Genomic DNA, 20,249 nt, shown 5'->3' with positions numbered 1-20,249 from the left:
AGAGAGAGAGAGAGAGAGAGACACAATAAAATGCTTCAACTTCCTAAGGGTTTTTTCTAGATTTAGGTGCAGAAACAGCTCTGAGAATTTGCAAAGTTTGGATTGACCCAGAAATACTTCAACAGAGGAGAATATTTGGTTCTTAAAATGTCTTTGGCTGTCAGTTACCTGTGTCAGATGCACTCTTCTACGTGCCTGTCTATCTGCTAGCTTCCCTGCTCAGCAGTACGTAGAAGATACTCTGCTGTGCCTAAAAGCTGTGACTGTGGGTAGCGTTTGTGCRATCTGCAGCACAGTCCCAAAGAGCATGGGAACTGGGAGCAGTCTGTCTACTTTAACATGGAGCTCAGCAAGTTGTTGCTGTTCTCCCCTGCCTTACTGTGTATGTGTGGAGGAAAGAGATTTGGAGGCCCTGTGTGCTTCCAAGTGGGACTTTTCACCCGCTGATTCTGGGCATTATCCTCTGCTGCCTAATGAATGCTTTGAATGATCTGTTACAGGTTTTCTATGCAAGACAAATTGGCTGTAGAGAATGAATGATGATGCCCATTTGGTTTCATTATTAGCAGTAATATGCTCCATTTTTCAGCAGGGGGAAAAAATCAGATGGGGAATTGCTTATAGACTTGTTATTTGCAGAGGATTTTAGACCTTCATGATAGTGACAAAAGCGTAGARGTATAAGCTCTCTTTGATTAGTGAGCTTTTCACCAGTAGAACTATGATAAARTGCTCTTTAATGCAGAGTAGCTGCACTGGAGCTATTTATCTCATCTTCAGACTGTATCAAAACAGCACTGCCCTTGTTTACAGACCGACACACATGCTGGACTTCATTTACCATATCCAGCTGTTGAAGTCATTCCTCCCTCCCATGAAATCATGTAAATCTAGGCACTGGCTTCTGTGACACTTCAGCATGTACTTTGATGTTTTACTGAATATGGTGCTTAAAGGCATGAAATGGGGCTAGGAGTGGGTTTCATTTTGCCACACTAGAGGTGCTTTTCTTTTAGGAAGCTCATGTAGGGGAGTTATCTAGTCTTAATAACTGAGAGATAGAAGTGAAGATTCATTTGAAGTTGGGATTCRTGAATCCCTTTTTGGTGGTAACCCTAAAGCTAGCTTAGCCAGGGCATCTAACAGTAAATATCTTCAGTAAAGTTACTTTCTGTGTTCCTTGTGTTTTTTCGGATGCCTTAAAGGAATACCTGGAAAGGTATTCAACTGTGACCTCTAAGCAAATCCACCCAATCAATTAGAACATAACCAGTTTCTCATTGCTCTTCTCACACCCTTTGGATCCTACTTTTTCCTCTTTAAAATTGTGATTCCTGTGACTTCAGTGAAGCTCTTATCTGCACTATGGCTTCAAGAAAAGAATCAGGCCATATTTTCATTGCTTTTTCTTTCCTTCTTTCCCTTATTTACTTGAAATACTTCTATCTTCTGAAACATTCTCAACAAACTTCTGTCTCTTTTGCAATTATTCACAGACTGTACATGAGGGAGGTTCTTAGGAAGCATGTTTTGTTGGGTGCACRCCTTCCTGTGTTTGAGTAAAATCCATGTGTGTTTCTTGGTATGTCTACATGTAACTGGTCTCTTTGGGAGGGRGGCTGGAGCTGAACTGCACCTGAGTGATCCTTTTTTGTCATWCCAAGATTAATACTGGCCAGGCTTGAAGAGCAGTAGTACTTTGAATAGGCCATTCTGGCAAAAACAGTTCTAGCTTCCAGGGCTGAGGTTAAATCAGTGGTGATCTGTGGAACATGCTGCTGCCAGGCAAGGAGAGGCTTGGGCAATGGCACAGTGGGAAGCGGGACCATTTCTCCTGCAACTTTTATGTAAAGACTCCTTTGTGCTGTGCTCACTCCAGTGTGATGTGTCAGGCAAAATTTTGAAAATTATCTACAAAGTGAATCAGCTAGATGATGATATCCTTACAGTAAACTGGAAAACAGAGTGCTTCACTGCAGGCTGTGTCACTCAGTCTTTCCTCCATATTCTGTACCTTAAYGAGTCTCCCCTGAGGCTAATTTGGACTCCCCAAGTATCTTGAGAAATTTCAAATAATCACTTTACAAATAAATGAGTTTTTTTTTTTTTTTAATGAAATGCTTAATGAATGGATGTATGTAGAAGGGGCAGTCTGACCTCATGACTAGGGAACCAGAAAAGTTATTCTCATTTCAGGGCAGCTTTTTTGGAGAGGCCTTGAATGAAACATTTCAATGTTATCTGTACCCTTGTTTCTGCCTGATCCTGTGTCCAATCTTTCTACATTCTGAGCTCCCTCGGACAGGATCTTGTTAGCTCTTTTTAAGCTAATGCAGAAGGGGTCCTACAACGTCTGGGTGCTCCTGTCCTACAAATCTCACTTGAAACAAAGCTATGCTAAAAATGGGTGTTCAGTCTGTCAAYGCTAATAGTCCTCTTCCCTTTGAGCTGGTTATGTTAGAAATGTAGCAAAAGTCTGACATTATGATAATGCRTGTGCTGTAATTTTGAGTATTGAAAGCTGTTGTCCTCTTCTGTGCTACCCAATGCTTTTTCTGAATGTGGAGGAGTGCTCAAGTCCTGGAGTTTCTTAATTCCTTTGATAGCAGAGATCAGAGGACCAGTCACACAGTCACGTTAATTTGCGTTATTCTGGCCATGGTAGCTGTCTGTATACTCTTTCAGCATATGGCAAACGTGAGAAAATGTGGCTAGGCTTAAGYCTGTTTCAGAGTGAACTAAACTAAGTTGTGTTACCTTGTGTTTGCCACAGGCAAAGATGTGTACGTGTGYAGTTACTATAGCTCAGCCGGCCCACAGTACGCTGTTAAGGAGTGTTAGCTTGGGTGTGTATCTGAGCCCTTGGCATTGCAAAGATAGTAGATCAGACACTCTGATGGACATATTTAGGCTCCTGGGAGGCAGATGAATTCAGTACTTCTTAAAACTGACTTTCAGCATTGACCTAATGGCTGCAAACCTTTCCTGTGTTTAGAAGCAGGACTTTTGTTTCTATTCCAGCATATTTTGTAAGAATCAGAAGTGGGGTGGGCTGGGCTGGCCCGGCCCGGAGGAAAGACTGCAGTGGCTCTGCAGGGTGATGACTCCTTAACTGTTGCTTTTTTCTTCCTTCCGCAGCCCTTTTCAATCTAATTCCTGTGGGTCTTCGTGTGGTGGCAATCCAAGGGGTGAAGGCAGGTCTWTATGTTGCCATGAACGCTGAGGGATATCTCTACAGCTCGGTAAGTACTTTGCGCTGCTGGGCTCCTGGAACGATTTGGTCTGTAGGCAGTGGGGAAGACACTGCATTGTGACTTCTAGCCAGCTTTTTTCTGAAAATGATCACGTGTTTGAAAACCTTTAAAAGCAGGAATTGGTGGGGGCTGCTGTAAAGCCATGCAGTATTCTCTCTGTAGTGGCTCTGTGGAGTTTTGTGGCAATATTTTCTTACCTTCTGTTTTCCTTTGGGTAGTTACTTAATGTAGGTCATAATATGGTTTGCTGGTTTCACGCTTGTGAAACTGCTTGGACTGAACAGGATTTGCTTCTGAATTGCACATCTGTAACTAATTGTAAGCAGTGCCCTAATGGGTCGTACTCTGTTTTTTGACTGCTGTGTAAATCCACACTAGCAACACTGACTTCATTAAAATGATTCTAGACTATTCTGTTGGCATAGTGCTTCAGCTGCACAGAATTCTCTATATTTGTGTGGTCTTTTTAATGCACATAAAAGATAAGTGAGGCATTTTTTACTCACTAATTCCCCTATAACTTTCTTAGATGGCATGAAAGGGCATGAGGTTATTCATAAGATTCTCATTTGAAGTAAGTAATTGATTTTTCAAAGTGAATAATTGATTCAGTGATTTATTAAATATGGCAACCTTTTGCCAGAATTTTTTATGCTTCAAATAACTTTGCTCTAGTTCTACATAGTAAAAAGTGATGGTTAGTAATACACTTCTCATTTCTGTAGTTATGATATCTTTAAAGTGTATAGTCTAGATTCTAATCTCATCTCCATTTGTGTAAATCTGTAGTACAGTGAGTCTGCTGTCGTCTAAGCGTTTACTTTGCTTTAAAAGCATGTGTAAGGTTGGAGATAGGCTAGGTAGATCAACATTTATGCCCTAAGCTGTACAGACTGTTATCCTTTTAGAGCTCCTATGGGCTTTGCTGTAAACCTTTGGATCCAAGGATGTACTCTACCCTCTTTCTCAGACAAAGCCAACACTTATGCTAGTTCCTGGAATAGTAAAAGGCTGCTGGCTCAGAGGACTAAAACCGTTGGTATCTATCTGTGGTGGTGTTAGCATTCCAGTAAGTGCAATGTGCTGTYACATAAGATACAGCTTGAAAAAGGCACAATACTTCATAACTGGTAGCAGAAAAAAAATATTGTTACTGAAATGTGTGTAGGCTACGCATCAAAACACCAGAGAAGTCTGCAGCTCTAGCTTTTATTTACCTCTCTGATAGCAGTCAATTAGGTTTTCATGTAGACATTCTACACAGCAAGGTCTAGGTGGCTGTACTTTGGAGTACTTTCCCTGTAAGATCATGCTCTCTCATAGAACTAAGTTCTTTCAATGCTGCTAATGTAGCTGAAGCYGATTGAGGTGGAAAAGGCCAACCTGCCCCTATGCAATATTTCCTAACCCATGTCAACTGTCTTCTTTCCTGGGTCAATTTTATACTACTCATATGTTTAGGATTTCCCCCTTTCCATTGGGAAGTAGCAAAACTTTCTCCCCAGTAGGACGGGGAAAAAAATGGCAAGTTATTACGTTAGTATGCCTGGCAAGATAAGTCTTGAAACTGGCTGGTTGTCAAGAAGAGACAGAGAGATCAATCTGGATGTCTGTAGATGCCAGACGCTTCCTGTTCTTTCATAGCCCAGTAAACATAAATGACTGCCTCTAAATAAATTACGTCAGTTTACTAACAATGAAAATCTCCTCTGTTCGTAAAGCTATCCGAGCCCTGAAGGTAGAAGGTGCTAACTCCAGGTTTAGTGTGGTACTGCATTAGCATGCATGCTTCACCCTAGGCACAGAGCTGTAGGGATCTGGACTGAAGTTTTACCCTGTGATTGTGCTATGTCAAGTGTAAAGAGACCTGAGCTCAAAACTGAGACTCCCTGTAGCACTAGTACTTCTGAAACAAGGAATGCAGGAAAGTAGAGTGCAAGTTCAGCAGATCTGGAGGTCTGGGTGATAGACCATCTACTCTTTAGTGCATCAGGAAAGGGCGATAAATGGATGCTACTGGCCTATCTTTACTCCAAGGAGATGAAGCTTGCTGGGCCCGGTTTTCTTTTTGTATTGACTGGTGGCAGCAGTAAATCAATGAATTCTCTGTACTTTAAAGCAGATCCCAAGGTAAGAAAAGAAAATTTGTGGATAAAGCATATTAGGAATTGGGATCGTGGGTCAAGCTGCTCATARCATCAAAGGCAAGGAATTAGATCAGGGTCCTATAACAGAACTGGATGTGACTGAGAAGTGCTCAGCCAGTACAAGCAGTCTCTTGGATGCTGCAGCTTTCTTTGTGTGACTGGGATCCTACTCCAAGCCACCATTTGGCACAGCTATGTCAGTCTCAAAATCTGTGCTGGAGAATTGCTTTGGCAGGACGTGACAGTCTGTTCTCTCGGGGGCGAGCAAGGCCTTTGGCCATGTCACCTGGATCTCATTGCTTCCTACACCAAAGGACATATTGTCCCTGTTCCTTTGCTTACCAGACCCTAAGCTAAAGCTTTGCTCTGTCTTGGGCCAGTTTCCTTTGTTATGTGTGTACCTGTTTTTTACCAAGCCTTTTCAGAAGGATTTCTGAAAAAAGTCAATAATTCCCTGTAGRTACAGTTCACTCACACAGATCCATCGAAAAATGGACTTGGTCTGCTGTTTGGCTGTCTCACTTAGTATTTGTCGTAGATCTAGCCCTGCTAGGATGACTTGTGACACCCCAAAGCTTTGAGACTGTTCTAAGAYAAAATGCAACTGTCTAGGGTAATCCTTGCTCTACACCCCACCTTGAGTCTAGATTGTTTATGGCTGTAAGTGAACATATCTTCTCTGTGTTTTATTTTTCGGTAGTGTTTAATCTGTATATGCCAGCTAAGACCTTGGCTAACATCCTCTGCCCTGGATCAAACCAGAGCTGGATACAGGCTATTATCAGCCTAGTTGCTGAGACAATTTGTGCCAGCTTCTTCTGAGCCAAGGAAATCTTGAATGAATGAATTTAGAATAACCAGTCCTCGGAAGAAGTCTTCCTAGTGACTGTCAGCACAAAAGCAGGGCTAAGTGAGGTCCTCCAAAGCCAAACTCAGYGAGAGGGTTCTCTGCAGAAACATGCAGTCCCTTTGAGGACCCTCCTATGTTCTTGGCCACGTTGATGCCTTTAGTAATGACTTTCCTCATCTCTTCTGTGCAGTTAGGGATGAGCAGGGACAGTGTGTGGATTTATTTGTTGCCTAAAGCCTGCCATAGATCTCTAGCTAACTTTTGAGTTCTAAATGCGTTACATGTCAAAACCAGCTTGTTTGGGAAGCAGATATTTAGGACTTTTATGCACTGTTTACTTAGACTTGAGACATGATTTTTTTTTTTGCAGAGTTGCTGACCGCTACCTCTGAGGTCTGTTGGGGAATTAGATGCTTAGCAAACAAGAAAATCAGGCTCTTGGTGACTTGAGGTGTCTGCCTTTGCATAGAGCAGGATGCAAAATACTATTTTCATAACAAGCTGACAAAGTCTTTGGTGTGTTCCTATTGAGATTTCTTCTAATGCGGAACAGCTGTAAATTCCCTGATGATGCTTGAAAGTTTTTGTCAGCACCTGCTTTGGGGAGCAACACAACTCTCCCATAGGGACCTACTGTTAGTATTATATACCAAAGCAACAGTGTATGGAAAGAATGAAGTACAGGCTGTATTATTCATATTGTTTTAGTACTTGGGAAGCCCAGACCAAAGGCTGGCTATTGCAGAGGCTAGAGAAAAACAGAACAAGGAGGTACATCCTACTTCACTGAATTTACAGCTTAATCATAACGTGAGAGGACAGCTCTTTTGTCTATCTAAAATTAATAGTTCCACTACTAAACTGATTCCTAATGTTGGTATGACCTTTCTCTGTGAGGCAGAGGTACTCACTTCTCCACTCTATCTTTGGCTCCCAGCTTTAGCTCCATTACCCCTGTTGCAGCTCCCAGGAGTGTGGGGAAAAGTGTGTCCACAAAATGTTGTTTTGGCTGTGAGGTAAATGTGGTTCTTCTGGAGCAGATGCTAGTCATGAGCCTATAGAGCCACTATAGGCTCATCCAGTCACTCAAAGTACTCTGAAATTGCAGCTCTCTGTATGATATGTATAATTCAGTGGCATTACAGCTGAGATGGGTTTTGCCCCAAGTGCATAACACTTTTCTTCTAAAATATACTGCTCTCACATATTCCTTGTTGTTTAACTCTAAGATCTAATTATTTTTGAAATGGCAAATCATGATACATAATTTATTGGAAAGACTGAGAAAGCCCTAGCAGAGATATGGAATATATAGGAAGAAAAAATAGGTCGCTTACAAGGACTCAGTATGATTTTTACAGTATAAACCTGTGAGTTTGAAATGCTGAAATTAGAGCTTGAATCACTTCAAAGATTCCTGCTAATAAGAGAATGATTATGCACAATTAAAAAAGAAAAAGAACTAAACAGCATTGAAAAAACCCAGGTCACATTAAGAGCGCATTGTGCCTTTTCATTTGCGTTCTCTGCTTTTTTATTCTGTTCTATCACTTTGCATAATAAACATGTCTTGCATAATAATAAACAAGCATCTGGAGAAGTATGCATATTAACTGAATTTTTTAAATCTTCTTGCAATGCTATAGCTGTTTGACTACAACTCCTCTAGGGCTGCTGCACTCTTATTTACATCACTTCAAGGTCATTGGCTGTAATCAATTGTGTTGTATTCTCTGCCCTAATAGGCTTGGATCGTTAAACCTGCACCAGCCAATGCCATTTCTTTAATTTGTATTTGACCTCCAGTGATCCCAGTTGATTCATTCAGAAATACAGCTATGTGAGGCAGGTATTCTGCTCRTAGCCTTTTTGCAAGTTTCAAAAGCAAGCACACATACTGGGGGGATTCCTAGTTCACGTGCCTTGGTTAGGAACCAGGTCAGCGGAGAGAGCAAAATGTCTCCAAAGGCAATGCACAGCAGGAACCCAATTCAACATACTTTGAATTTCCCTCCAGAGCATGTGCTGCTCTTCGGTGGCTGTCTAAAGAAGCACGTTGAACAGAGGCATTATTTGGGAAGTATAAAACTCCTCTTGTCCTCTGGTTTAACTGTAAATATCATTATGGAGGGAACAAAATGGATGTTCAGTGTCAGCAGTTCTGCTGAGGATGGACAGGCACTGGGAGCAGATTCCTGCCTTGTCTTGAATGTTCCTAAATACACCTCCTAATAAGCGCTCTGGCACATCACCCTTGTAACATTGAAACTTTGCTTTTGATATCTGTGTTTATATGTGATCACTTTTTCATTGATGAGGTGCTACCACCATTTTTCCTTTGCTTGATTGTCCTGTCACTTAGAAGATCTTGAATGGTCCAGGTCTCTCTCCATCACAGCAGTGCAAACTCCTCACTGACTCGTTTGTGTACAGTGCAAGTCATGCAATGACGATGCTGGCCCACACTGGCTTGGTGGTTATTCAGGGTGTTGTAAAAGCAAATGTGGCAGTAGGATTGGCATGCCCTAAAAATGGGTATGACCTCACTTGGCAGGACCAGTTGGACTGCTCTTCAGACAAGGAGAGCTGGCAGGAGAGCCAGGACATTGTAATACTGTGGCTTTTTGGGCAGGTTTCCTATTTGGCCTCTTAGTTGAGGGACTGCATTTCCCAAATTTTCCTATCACCGCACCACAGCAGGGCTCCCAGGAGGGGAGAGTGCCACACGGCACATTGAATCTGATGCTTCAAGGTGGGTCAGGCTTAATTTTCATCTGTGGAGTTTGGCTATTCAAGCAGGAGTCTGTTGAGAGGACAAAATTGGTAACAGCAGGACATAGTCCTGTTTTCCTAACTAGCTGATCCTCGTCTTATAAAATAATAGCACAAATTGTGAGAAATATATATGCCTCATAAGAGGCGCTCGCTCTCAGTCTTAGTTGAGCAGGACATTTAGGAAGGTGTTACATTCCACCTAACAGCATCTAGGGAAGCRAGAATGGGACATATCTGTTAGTAAACAGTGGTCTGTCAGTATTGGGATGCATTAAAATCATTTGTTGAAGTTTCATTTTGGAAGAAAACCAGGGAAAAATGCTCTGGTAGTACTGACTCATCTCACTTTGACACTTTCCCAAGGGAACGTTACAGATTCCCATTTTGAAACAACTTTAAAATGTTTTATATTGCTTTACGGTTCCTAATAAAATCAGAACAAAATGTTTAGATTGCAGTTGAGCATTTCAATCCTACATGACTTCCTTGAAGTGTGAAATGGGGAGGAGAGCAAAACATGGCGGGGAAGCTTGAAGTTTGCTCTAAACTGTTGAGGAAGGCAAGAGTAGAGATCTCRAAGATGAATCATAGTCAGCTGCCATCTTCTGTGGAGTGTCCCTTCTGCTTATTTCTTTGAGGCCAAAAGTATGGGTCTGACCTTAGATAAGTTGGTAAGCAGTGGGGGCAGCTGCTAAGCAGCTGTAGCACTGTATAAAGCTTGTCCATTTTCCTCTGGTGCACACTGTTTGAGGAAAGGATTTTCCTCTTTGAATGAGAGGCAATGGGCACAAACTGAAACACAGGAAGTTCCACCTGAATATAAGAATTTTTTTTTTTTTTTTCTGTGAAAGTGACAGAGCAGCACTGGAACAGGTTGTCCAGAGATGTTGTATCTCCTTCTCTGGAGATATTCAAAACCTGCCTGGATGCAATCCTGTATAATATGCTCTAGGTGACTGTGCTTGAGCAAGGGGACCAGGGGTTGGACTAGATGATCTCCAAAGATTGCTTCCAGCATCAACCATTCTGTGATTCTGGATGGGAAGGGTAACATCTTCCTTTTAGACARGCAGCATTTAAAAAGCCTAGGCCAGGCTGTGGCTAGCTTTCCATGCTACCATGGAGCTGGTGTGGCAGAACTTTCTCCAAGGTAGCTTGACTCCCAGGGTTATGCTGTATTTGCTTCCTTCGTTGTATGTGTCAATGTCCAGTCATAAAAGAGTTACTTTTGTGTGCCAATGACCTAGACATTTCTCTACAAGGAATTACGCTGAGAACTGCCAAACTTCTTTCACGCAGGCCAACCCATTGCCTGTCAGAGTGGCACAGGGCCCGCAGAAGCAAAAGTTGGCTGTCATTTTTACATTACCGTGCTTAAAAATGTAGTGTGTTAGAGCCTTGTGAATGGAAGATGACAGGTCATGGGAAAAACTACCTTGTTTCCCATGTCCCTCTCCTGCAGAGCCTGCTGCTTGGGTAGYCCAGGTGGCTACATGTGCTCAGCTCCTTCCACATTGCAGACTGAGCTGCTTAGGTAACTGGTCTCATCCACAGTGGCTTCAGTGGCAAGAGCTACTTGGCTAAGAGCAGCTCTGGTTTTTATTGGAATAGATGCATTTCTCTGCTCATCTTTGCCCCCACCCTGGCCCCCATCAATCTGGAGACATAGTTGCAGAAATCCCATTTGTTGCCTTCCCTTTTCATYCTACTGGCTAGGAGATGTAGGAACGTTTCAGTAACTGAGCTTCTCTCCCTGGGCTAATATTTTGCTTTTCCTGAAACTCTCCAGCCCACTTTGTTCGTTTTTTAATACTGTTTATCCGGTGTCTGTTATGGCCATGGATAGTGACATTGTCTGTTTTACACAAGTAAAATGTAGTCAAAATTCCAGCATGTCAAGGGTGACAGTGGGATTATAATGTTTTATTTTGCGGTGGAGGGAGGATAAATATTATCCTTTCTGAATCCTCAACTCTATTTGATATGAAAAGAAAAGAGAAAAGTTTGAGCGAGGACATGTTTGGCTGAGGTCAGGTGTGTGTTAATGAAGTGATTTGGATCTCCTTTCTGATAACTCCAAAGTCAAATATAGAATGAATAAAACTAGTGAATGGCATACCTTTGCCAAGCAGTGACTAATGGCTCTGGAGGAGAAAGCAGAAGATATGACAGTCATAGATAGGCTGAAAAAAACCAAGAACCCTTGCTGACTGTGTGCACAGTATTATAACTAGGAGCCAAATGACAGAAAACCTCTTTAATGGGGACTATTATTGAGCTGTGAGGTACTTTTCCAAAGGAGAGGGATAGAAGTTCAAAATACTTGGGCTATTTCAAGCCAGACTGGCTGAATCAGTGGGGAATATGCTGTAGTGGAAAGGCCTGTATGGCAGCCTGAGCCATCCGTAATTTTGCTGTGAAAGGATGCTATCCTGACCAAGCACCTGCAAAGCAAAAAATGGTTTTCTTCAGCTCTCAGTCATGGGGTCTAAGTTCAGGTCCTGTAGCTGTTTGGTTCTGTGAGTCCCAAGACACAGGGCTGGTTTCTGGTACCTCTAGTTACATGACATGGTGCTGCAGCCTACCACAAGCCTCCTGAAATCAGTGTTGTAAGTGGACTCAGCAGAAGTTATCGAAGTGGCTGTGGAAATGAAACATGTTTATAGAAGTTCCAGTTCAGCAAAACATTTAAATTGCACCTTGGTGCTTTGCTAAATCTACATTCCCAGATCTCCCCTGCAGTAGGGGCATTGACTAGCCACTTTGTAATTTGGTTGCATCTTCTGGCATCTTTTCTGAAAGCCGTCCTTTACTTCAAGGAGAACTCCAGATCTCTCTAACTTCTCTTGAAGTGAACTCATCTGTGAAGACATGAGCAGGACTGAAGGAATCTGTTTGTACTACTGGCAGTCAGTCACTGTTGTGATGTGTTGCATGCTGACAGCATGCTCAGCTCTGTAGAGTGTGGGATGGCCAATGTGCCTGTTCCAAGGATTTTGCAGTCTGTGCAGTCTCCACCTTTGTGAGTGGGGAAGAGCAGAAGGGCATCTTGCCAGCAGCAGTGCCCAAAGGGATCCCAGCAGCAGAGCACACAGATGAGCTGATTGCATCCTTGGGCCTACTCTAGCCCTGCCTGAACCATGCTTGGTCCTTGCGTCTGGACTTGTGGTATGAGATGCACCAAAGACACCTGCAAGTCTGTCTTCTATAGATGCTCACAAAGGCTAAGTCCAGTTCTGGCCTTCTGACAGCAGGTTAGAGAGCAAGAGAAAAGCAACGTATATGAAAGGTAGAAACATTTCTTACCCATTGGGTCCACTAACAAAGAGTCTGACCTTTTTTTCATAGGTATTTCTAACCCTTGTGGAAGGCTGAAAATGTCAGCACTGAGTGGAAATTGTTGAGTTCTTTTAGATTTGCTAGATGTATGTTACTGGGATATTTAAATATGTGATCCAACTTGTAAATTTTGAATGAAAGAATAAGCTAGCTAGATTCTGGCCAAACTTTAAAAAGCTTTTAAAAAAATATTCTTTTCTAACACATTTTTGGTGGTATTTCTTCTCTGAAATGGTACAGGAGGAGGTTCTAGGGTGAGGCATRCAGAATTCTGAGATATGGGATTGTGTAAGAATGGATGTTGGAGATTTTCAAATTTCAGCAGCAAGAAGCAAGTCGTAACCTTTCTTCAGCCGTAAGTGGGCRGGGGAAATCCTAGCTTTTCTGGATACTAAGGCCAGAAGTGATGGTTGTGAGCAGAGTGGTTTAGTCCTTACTTTCCAAGCTTATATGCAACTTTCTCTGCTGTTAGTAGTCTTCTGCGCACTTCTCACAGGGCTAGAAAACCAAGTAATTGTGGTTGGAGTAATAYCCCTTAATCTCTTTTTGGTGTATCAGTCCCCTTTTGCCTGTAATTAGATTACATGTTTGATCTTTTACTCTTGTGACTAATTTCACTTACTTGCAGTTTTGCGGTTTTTTAGTTATACCTTCCAAGCTGTTCTGCTGCTCACCTTGTTGCTTTTTTTTYCCCTTAACCAATTTTTATTAATCCAGTATCAGTGAACTTTGGGGTACATATAAAGGAAAGATTCATCTTGATGGRCAGATGCTGTGTAGATTTGGGGACYTGCTCCACTCCAGGAAGGATTCTAGGAGTAAGACAGCTTTTCATTGATTAAGAAGAGACTTTTTTTCCCTACTGATGCACTACAGATTTTTCTACTTATCACATCCTTTGTTACATATGCAGCTGCTACTCTGTGTGGAGAAGCTTGACAGGCCCTAAAGCTTTTGAATGAAATGTCCCCTTCTGAAATTGATAAATTCAACCTCTCCCTCCAGAGTCACAAGCTGATGTAGTACTTTAACATTTCAGCTGTCAAGAAAGCAGTAGAGAGACTATTAGGGCATCCTGCTACCTCTGGTGTGCTAGTGACATCTGAGGAGCAGAGGAACTCTACAAGCACTGGTAGGCTTTCATGCAGCTCTTTTCTGTAAGTTAGCATCTGAATCTCAGAAAGTTGAAAGTATTTTGATATTCATAGCAATGTACTCTCCAATCCCCCAAATACATACCTAGGAACCAGCTCCATGCTAAAAGCTTCCTGAAAGGTGAATACTCTCTTGACATAAATAAGACATGGCGTGAAGATTGTAAGTCTTTCTATCTTCTCATTGCTTTCCTCCTGAGAAGATTAAAGGTTGACTTCTCTTTTAAGAAGCTTCCTTGGTTGGCTGCTCTGAACACTGCACATCAAATGCATTATTGATAACAGTGCGTGGGAGTTGCATGCACATATGCACACGTTACACATTCCCAGATGCTGTCTGGAGCACTGCAAAGGAATTACTGCAGCTGGGCAAATATTGCCTACTTCTCTCTAAAGCCTCYGAGATAGAAATCAGCACAAGTCTCCTGCGTAGCTTTTTCTCTTCCACCATCAAATCATCGTAATGATGAAATGGAAGAGAGGAAAATAGAACCTTAGGGATTTTGAACAAGGCTCKTAGGTACAGAAGTGCTGAAAAAGATAATGTCCAATTTTCTAGGCATGTGCAAGGTAAGGTGAGGAGCCTGATTCAAGGTAATTTGAACATTCTGCCAAGTGCAGTGGTCATGTTGGTCAATTGTTTCCCCCAGCAAGAATCTCTTTAAAGCAAGCAAGAGTTGAGAAGAGCAGTTTCTTGCATCCCTGCTGCAGTGTCCAAGGACTGTGTGCTTGTGCTAGGCATCATGTATCTTTAAAGTGACTTTTCCCGTTCCTTTCGGGTTGAGGAATCAGCATGTTGTCACTGTATTTCTCTAAGTGGGTTCATGTGCATTGTAAAGAGCTCCTTTCTTTCACCTGGCACTAGCTAACTAGTGGTCAGTGCCAAGGAGAACTGCCATAGAGTGCTACTAGGGGAGATACCATCACTTTCCCCACAGCCCCCTTTACACCTCTGTTCTTCCCTGTGCCTGTTTTTCTGCCAGATAAGTGGCTGCAAAGGGGCAGCTGCTTTTCAGTAGGGCAGGGTGGACTGGCTGGAGCTTTGTTTCCCATTGAATGGGAATCCAGCCAGCTCAGGAGAAGGGTACTGTGCAACCAGCCCACTCCACAAGGGATCCATTGTGCTGTGGTATATTGTCTTCCTAGTTCTTAGGGGAAAAATRCTCATAGCTGTTGTACCTGCTTGTCCAAAACACCTTCTGTCTTCTCTCACCTCTTGTTGCTGCTGTGGGCATTCTGGCAAAACTGTTCCTTTTCCTCTCAACCTCTCYTGGCATGTCCTGCACTTTGGGAGTTATAGCTAAACAGTTACCTGTGCTTCCTTGAGTGATGCTCTGTGCATGTTTGTGGGCATCCTGTAGACATCTGATGCAATAGGAAAGCACCTAAAYTGCCGCTTCCATCTAGTGCTTCTCAGCTTGTGGACCTGTCTGAGAATGAATGTTCCCTCTTTCCGGTTTAGCAAAGAAGTATTCAGAGACCTTGTAAAGGAACTTCCCTCCCTCCCCCTTTCTCCAGCCCTTGAGCTTAATGCAGAGCTCTGCCTGAGCAAGCACTGTGGCATACAGGATCTCACTAGCTGGAGAAAGCAGAGTGTCACTGCAGGAGTCACACCTGTGAACCTTTTCTTAGCGGTTAGGGGGGAAAAGACACCTCTAAGAGCAGACTGCAGCTTGGCCACCCTGCCAAGATGCTCAYGCTGCCGCTGCACTTAAGAAATTGTTTCCAGTTTAAATCCTGTCGCTTAGATTGTGAATCACAATTTACTGCCTGTGACAGAATTTTCTGTGGATGCTGGAGGCAGTATCCTGTGGTGAGTGGGAAGGGGAATGGAGCAAAGGAAAGGACTCTAGAAGACATTGGGGTGGCATCAGAAGCAGGGTAGTTTGGTGATAGTTGCCAGGGTTTAAAGGAGGAAGGGGAAAGAGAACTTGTACTGAATGCCAGCTTTTGATGGAAGAGATACTGTGTCACTCCGAGTCTCTGATGGGAACACCACACAAATACCGTCAGCATAGTAAAGGATCCAGCCTGTGTTTCTCATGTGTCAGATGAATAGAGAGCAGTTTAAATGCAATTATTTTGCCTAAAGCTACGTCTCATTATTCAGCTTCAGGGATGTGCTGTTCCAAGGGTGTCTGGGTCATCTGGATCAGTGGCAGTGCGAAGAATTAAGGCAGCAGGAGTTGCAGGGGCCGGTGGTGTGGGTCCTAAAGCGAATCTGTTATCACTTAACTGTGAGTTGTTCCTGGATTGTCCCACATACTCAGTTAATTCTCCTCTTACCTTGGAGAGCTTTGTCACATAGTTAAGGAAATTGAGCTTAAAGGAGCAATGTGACATGCCCAAGATCATGTGTGAAGACTGGATTAGACCTTCTGTTCTTCCTGATCCTAATTCTGTGCCTTAATCACAGGCTTTCTTTTATATCACTGTTGGTTATTCAAGGAAATGGTGCCTCAGCAGCAACACAATTTGTTTGTATGGTATCTTGTGTCTGAGCAGATCAGTCTGCTTTGAAAGCTAAGCTATGTGCTGTGTAGGCATGGCTTGCTTTTTCTTCTCTGTTTTCTCATTTCACCTCTTTTCTGGCTCCTCAGCATTTATGTCCCTAGTAATCTTCATTGAAGATGATGGGAGTAGGCAAAAGAACCACAGGAGAGTCATACTCTGCAAGCCATCTTCCCTTGCACATCTTAATACCATATGTCAAGTGCAGTTGCTCAGAGCTCCACAGATACCTCTTTTCAGCCACCCAAAGAGCAAGGGCTGCTCACAAGATGGCAGGAGGAGAATTGGAAATGGCTCCTGAGAAACTCAAGATTGCAGCAGCATTCTGGAAAGAAGCAATTTTAAGTGTTTGATATCCCCAGGAGCTGAAGTGCCAAGTCTTTCAAGAAAAGGATTTGTTCATAGCAAAACTGAGCRTGGATAGTCAGACATTTTAAAGGCACCCAGTTCAGCACCCAGTACGTTCTGTTGTTCTTGCTGGGAAGAAGATAGGAGAGGCCCTCATAGGAAGAACATAGGGTGCATTCAGCTCAGCGTCATTCTCCAGTAGAAGCCACTGGTAGTGACTGCCAGGGGAATCCAGGAGCAGAGACAATAGCTTAATGAGCTGTCTGAGACTAAATCTGTGGATGTTCATTTAGTCAGATGAGTGAGATGAGTGCATTTACCCTAGCTTATCTGAGACTGTCTTTAGGTCAATCTCAAAGAAATAGCGTTTGTTTTGGAAATTGGAAGCCGTCATAGCATCACAGTGCATGTCTTTGCAGGAGTTCAGAACAAGCACTCCTTAGTCACAAAAGCAGGCAAAACACCCAGATTTCCATAGCCTCAGTTCCTTGGGTGATGCTGGCTGATTTCTGGTGGTTTTCAAATTCTCCTGCAGCTTTCTGAAACTGTTGGCCACTGGATTCCAAGTGWGAGTCTTGCAAACATTTTATTCTGCAACAATCTACATTTTTGTAAGGAGCTCTGAGAGATGACTTCTTAAAGTATTTTAATTACTTTTTGTATTTCCAGGAATTTCTTGCAAAGGAGTTCTTTGTGAAAGTTTATTATTCAAATTTGGAAGTATGGAAAGAAATCAATTTCCTTCTTGAAAATTACCTTTTTTCACCTACTCTGTTCACTTATCATGCTCTGCTTTGCAAGGATTATTCTAATCAGATTTCACATATAAAAATAATGATGTAAAAATAATTCTCCTCTTTCAAATATTCAGTAGGCTTAAGTAAATTAAGACATTGATCAGATTCTGTTCACTATTGTAGTTGTGAATACAATGGAGGGTATCCGACGTGACTGGGAGAAGAATTTTGATGTAAATTTTTTATCTAAGGAGCAAGGCCATAAAATAGGACTGAAGCTGGCCTGGTTCTTGGGAATGGTTTGGTTAAACTTATGTTTCTGGGTAGAAGCTGGGATGCCAACCTGCAAGGCTGGAGACCAGCCCACCTGCCTGCTTCATCCTTGTCAGAGGTTACTCCCTTGCAAATGTGCAGCTTGATCAGATCTATGAATGCATTCAATCTCCTTTCTGTCCAAAATACCTAGATTAGCAGTAACTGTTCAAACTGTGAGAAAGCTTGGCTCACTTGGAGAGACTTAATTAGGGAAGGGGTGGGCTGGCAAGGGGCAGTGACAGCCAGGGAAGCCTGAAGCGCTGTGTTCTTCATGCAGTATGTGAACATAGCCTAAAGCAGTGGGGGCACATGGCAGAGAACGAATGTTTGCATTGCTGCTGCTTGCGCTGTAGGAAGCTGCTCTCTGGGAGTGCAAAGCAGCCAGGCCTGCCAGCCTGGTGCTTCACCATCGCCTCTTTCACTTAGCTATTTCAAAGGGGAATCAAATGTCCGAATTGCTTGAGTGGTTTTGCAAATCTGTTCTCAGCCTAATGCACCAAAATAACAGCCTGCAGCAAGGCCAGCACAGCTTCTCTGCATACAGCTTATTTCTGATTTGGCAGCTCTTTGAGAACCTTATTTGCTGTACATATSAAGACTAATAGCGCTCCTACAGGGGCTATGCTACATTTCACCTTGACCATCCTCCCATTCTTCCTTAGTAAGCTCATTAGAAGATACTAAATCATCATCAGGGTTTTGCCATAAGCTACAATGAATGAGTCGTTCTGTAAATACTGCCACGAGGTGGTACGTTCATGTTCCAGTGTGAGGTCTGAGCTTTTGGGAAGTTTGAAAGAAGGCCACTCTGATAATGATTCTGGCTGCTTGCGTTGCAGTCTGACTTACTCTACAGCCTTTGAGTGAAAGTTAATCCATATTCCGTAGGTGGTGGGTTCTTCTGGGAAGTGACTGAGTGAAAATGGATGTGTTCTGTTCATATTGAGCCAGGATAAGGAATTATTYTGAAAGTCCCAGGCACATGAAACTTAACTTTAGTAATAGTCCAGGCCTGCAATCAAAACATCAGAAAAAAGCCTAAGTGTCATTACTTTGCAGAAGACAAGCAGGTCTTGTGCTTTGAGTACTAGCTGGACAGTTTGTAGGGTTCAATTTCCTTTTGTGCCACAAAATCTTTTCCTTGACCTCAGGCCCAGTCACTTAGAATTTGATTCAGTTACCTAAACCTAGGTATTTATTTCCTCTGGGATGTGCCAGTGCATTCTGCCTGGACTCCAGACTATGGCAAGGCTCCCATAGGTCCTGTGTCCCACCTACCAGCCCTTTGCATGTGTCTCAGATGCCTCAGGACATTTCAAATGGCACTAGAAACTTATATTTAGTGACTAAATAAAACCTTTAATTTCTCTGGCTCAACTGCACATCTAGATGGTGGAGATGAGATTTCTTTCCTGCTCCCACAGAGACAGCGTAGAGATAAGTGTATTAAAGATTGACAGGCACTAGAATGCTATGTTGAGGGCACTGTGTAAGAGCTTGAACAGATAAGGGAGTGACTACCTGGCAACATGAGATTTYTTTGCTTTGTTTTTTACCTCAAAAGATTTTCTCCTTCATGTACATTTTCTATCAGAATTTTAGAGCTATTATACAGAGATGAGCTCATGTGAGCATCTCACATCTGAACCCTTCCCAGGTTAACGCTGCTCCAGATCTAGCTGCATTTGTCTCAAAGTTCAGTCGTCTCGGCCTTTTTGACCTATTTGCTCCAAGTTCCTCAACCACAGAAGTGTGCTTATGCTTTAGGTGTTTTCAGTGGCATTTGGAAGAAGTTTCCATTTAACCTCTTTATTATTCATTAAAAATAAATGGAGAAAGGAGGCTTTGAGTTTTCAGATCTGGCAAATTGAAATGGTGCAGGCAGATAGGGGATCCCTGTTTGACTTCTAAATGGGATAGACTGACCCAGTGCCACCTGAGAGAATAAACTAGGAACCTGACCATCTTTGTTTTTCAACTAAATCTCTGTTCTGGCACCTAGTTACTTCATTATCAATGATGCTGTAAATACAGGAGGCTTCCTTGCTTCCAGAAGGATTTCAGAGTAATCACCTGCTCTGCAGTTCCTTCCACTTTTCTTTATAGGCTTCAAAGCCCAGTTTTGTGCTGAACATTATCCTAACATTCATTTGGAGACTTTCCAAGAGAAATTTTGTATAGCCCCAAGAGAACTTCTGAAAATTTCCTCCAAGAGAAGTGAATATTGGAAGCCTGTAGGACTTAAGAGTCCTAACTAGTATAGCCACATTGGACAGTCACATCTATAGAGTCCATTGAAATCTAGGGCAGGGTATTAGGTCATCTCCTTCCTCAGGTCTCCCTTGAAAAATCAACCTATTATTCTCTATAGCAAGGGACTCCCATGTGCAGTGAGAGAGGTGGCCCCTAGCTTATATTCAGGGCAGGAGGAGGAGTGTGTCAACACCTCTGCTCTCTGCAAGACAAGTTTTAGCCACAGCTATATGAGAAGAAACTGAGTAACCTTGCTCCAAAGACCCTGTGAGACATACTGCAGCATGCGGTGATTACATCTTTTTATTTATCTTCACTTTCACAGTGTCCTGTTGCTCTGTGCCAGTAGTCATCAATCAAATGTTCAGAGAGTAAGGTATAATCTGTCCTCAGTAGTGTCACTTTAAATTTAAAAATTCTTTACAGTTAACAATGAACTTTCCTTCCCCGACACTTGAATCTCTAGTCGTTGAAACGTCCAGAACACAAACAAAAGCCAACAGAGGCCTTCTAAACATACTGTAAGTTGATGAATGGATGATGAATGGATTCTCCATTCACATTTG

General features: G+C 42.6%; 1 protein-coding gene across 1 annotated transcript in view; it reads left to right on the top strand.

Moving 5' to 3' along the window:
- The window catches only part of FGF12 (fibroblast growth factor 12), a 104,899-nt gene that overhangs the window by 25,151 nt on the left and 59,499 nt on the right, over positions 1–20,249 (top strand). Inside the window, exon 3 of the mRNA XM_085325087.1 lies at positions 3,139–3,242. Coding sequence (XP_085181213.1) covers positions 3,139–3,242 — 104 coding nt within the window. The remainder of the gene's footprint in view (positions 1–3,138; positions 3,243–20,249) is intronic.

Source organism: Rhea americana, unplaced genomic scaffold (genome assembly GCF_003343005.1).
Source record: "Rhea americana isolate MKP2758 unplaced genomic scaffold, rheAme1 scaffold_96, whole genome shotgun sequence".
NCBI lineage: Eukaryota > Metazoa > Chordata > Aves > Rheiformes > Rheidae > Rhea > Rhea americana.
Note: the sequence above shows the minus strand (reverse complement) of the source record. Positions and strands in the feature narration are given on the sequence as shown.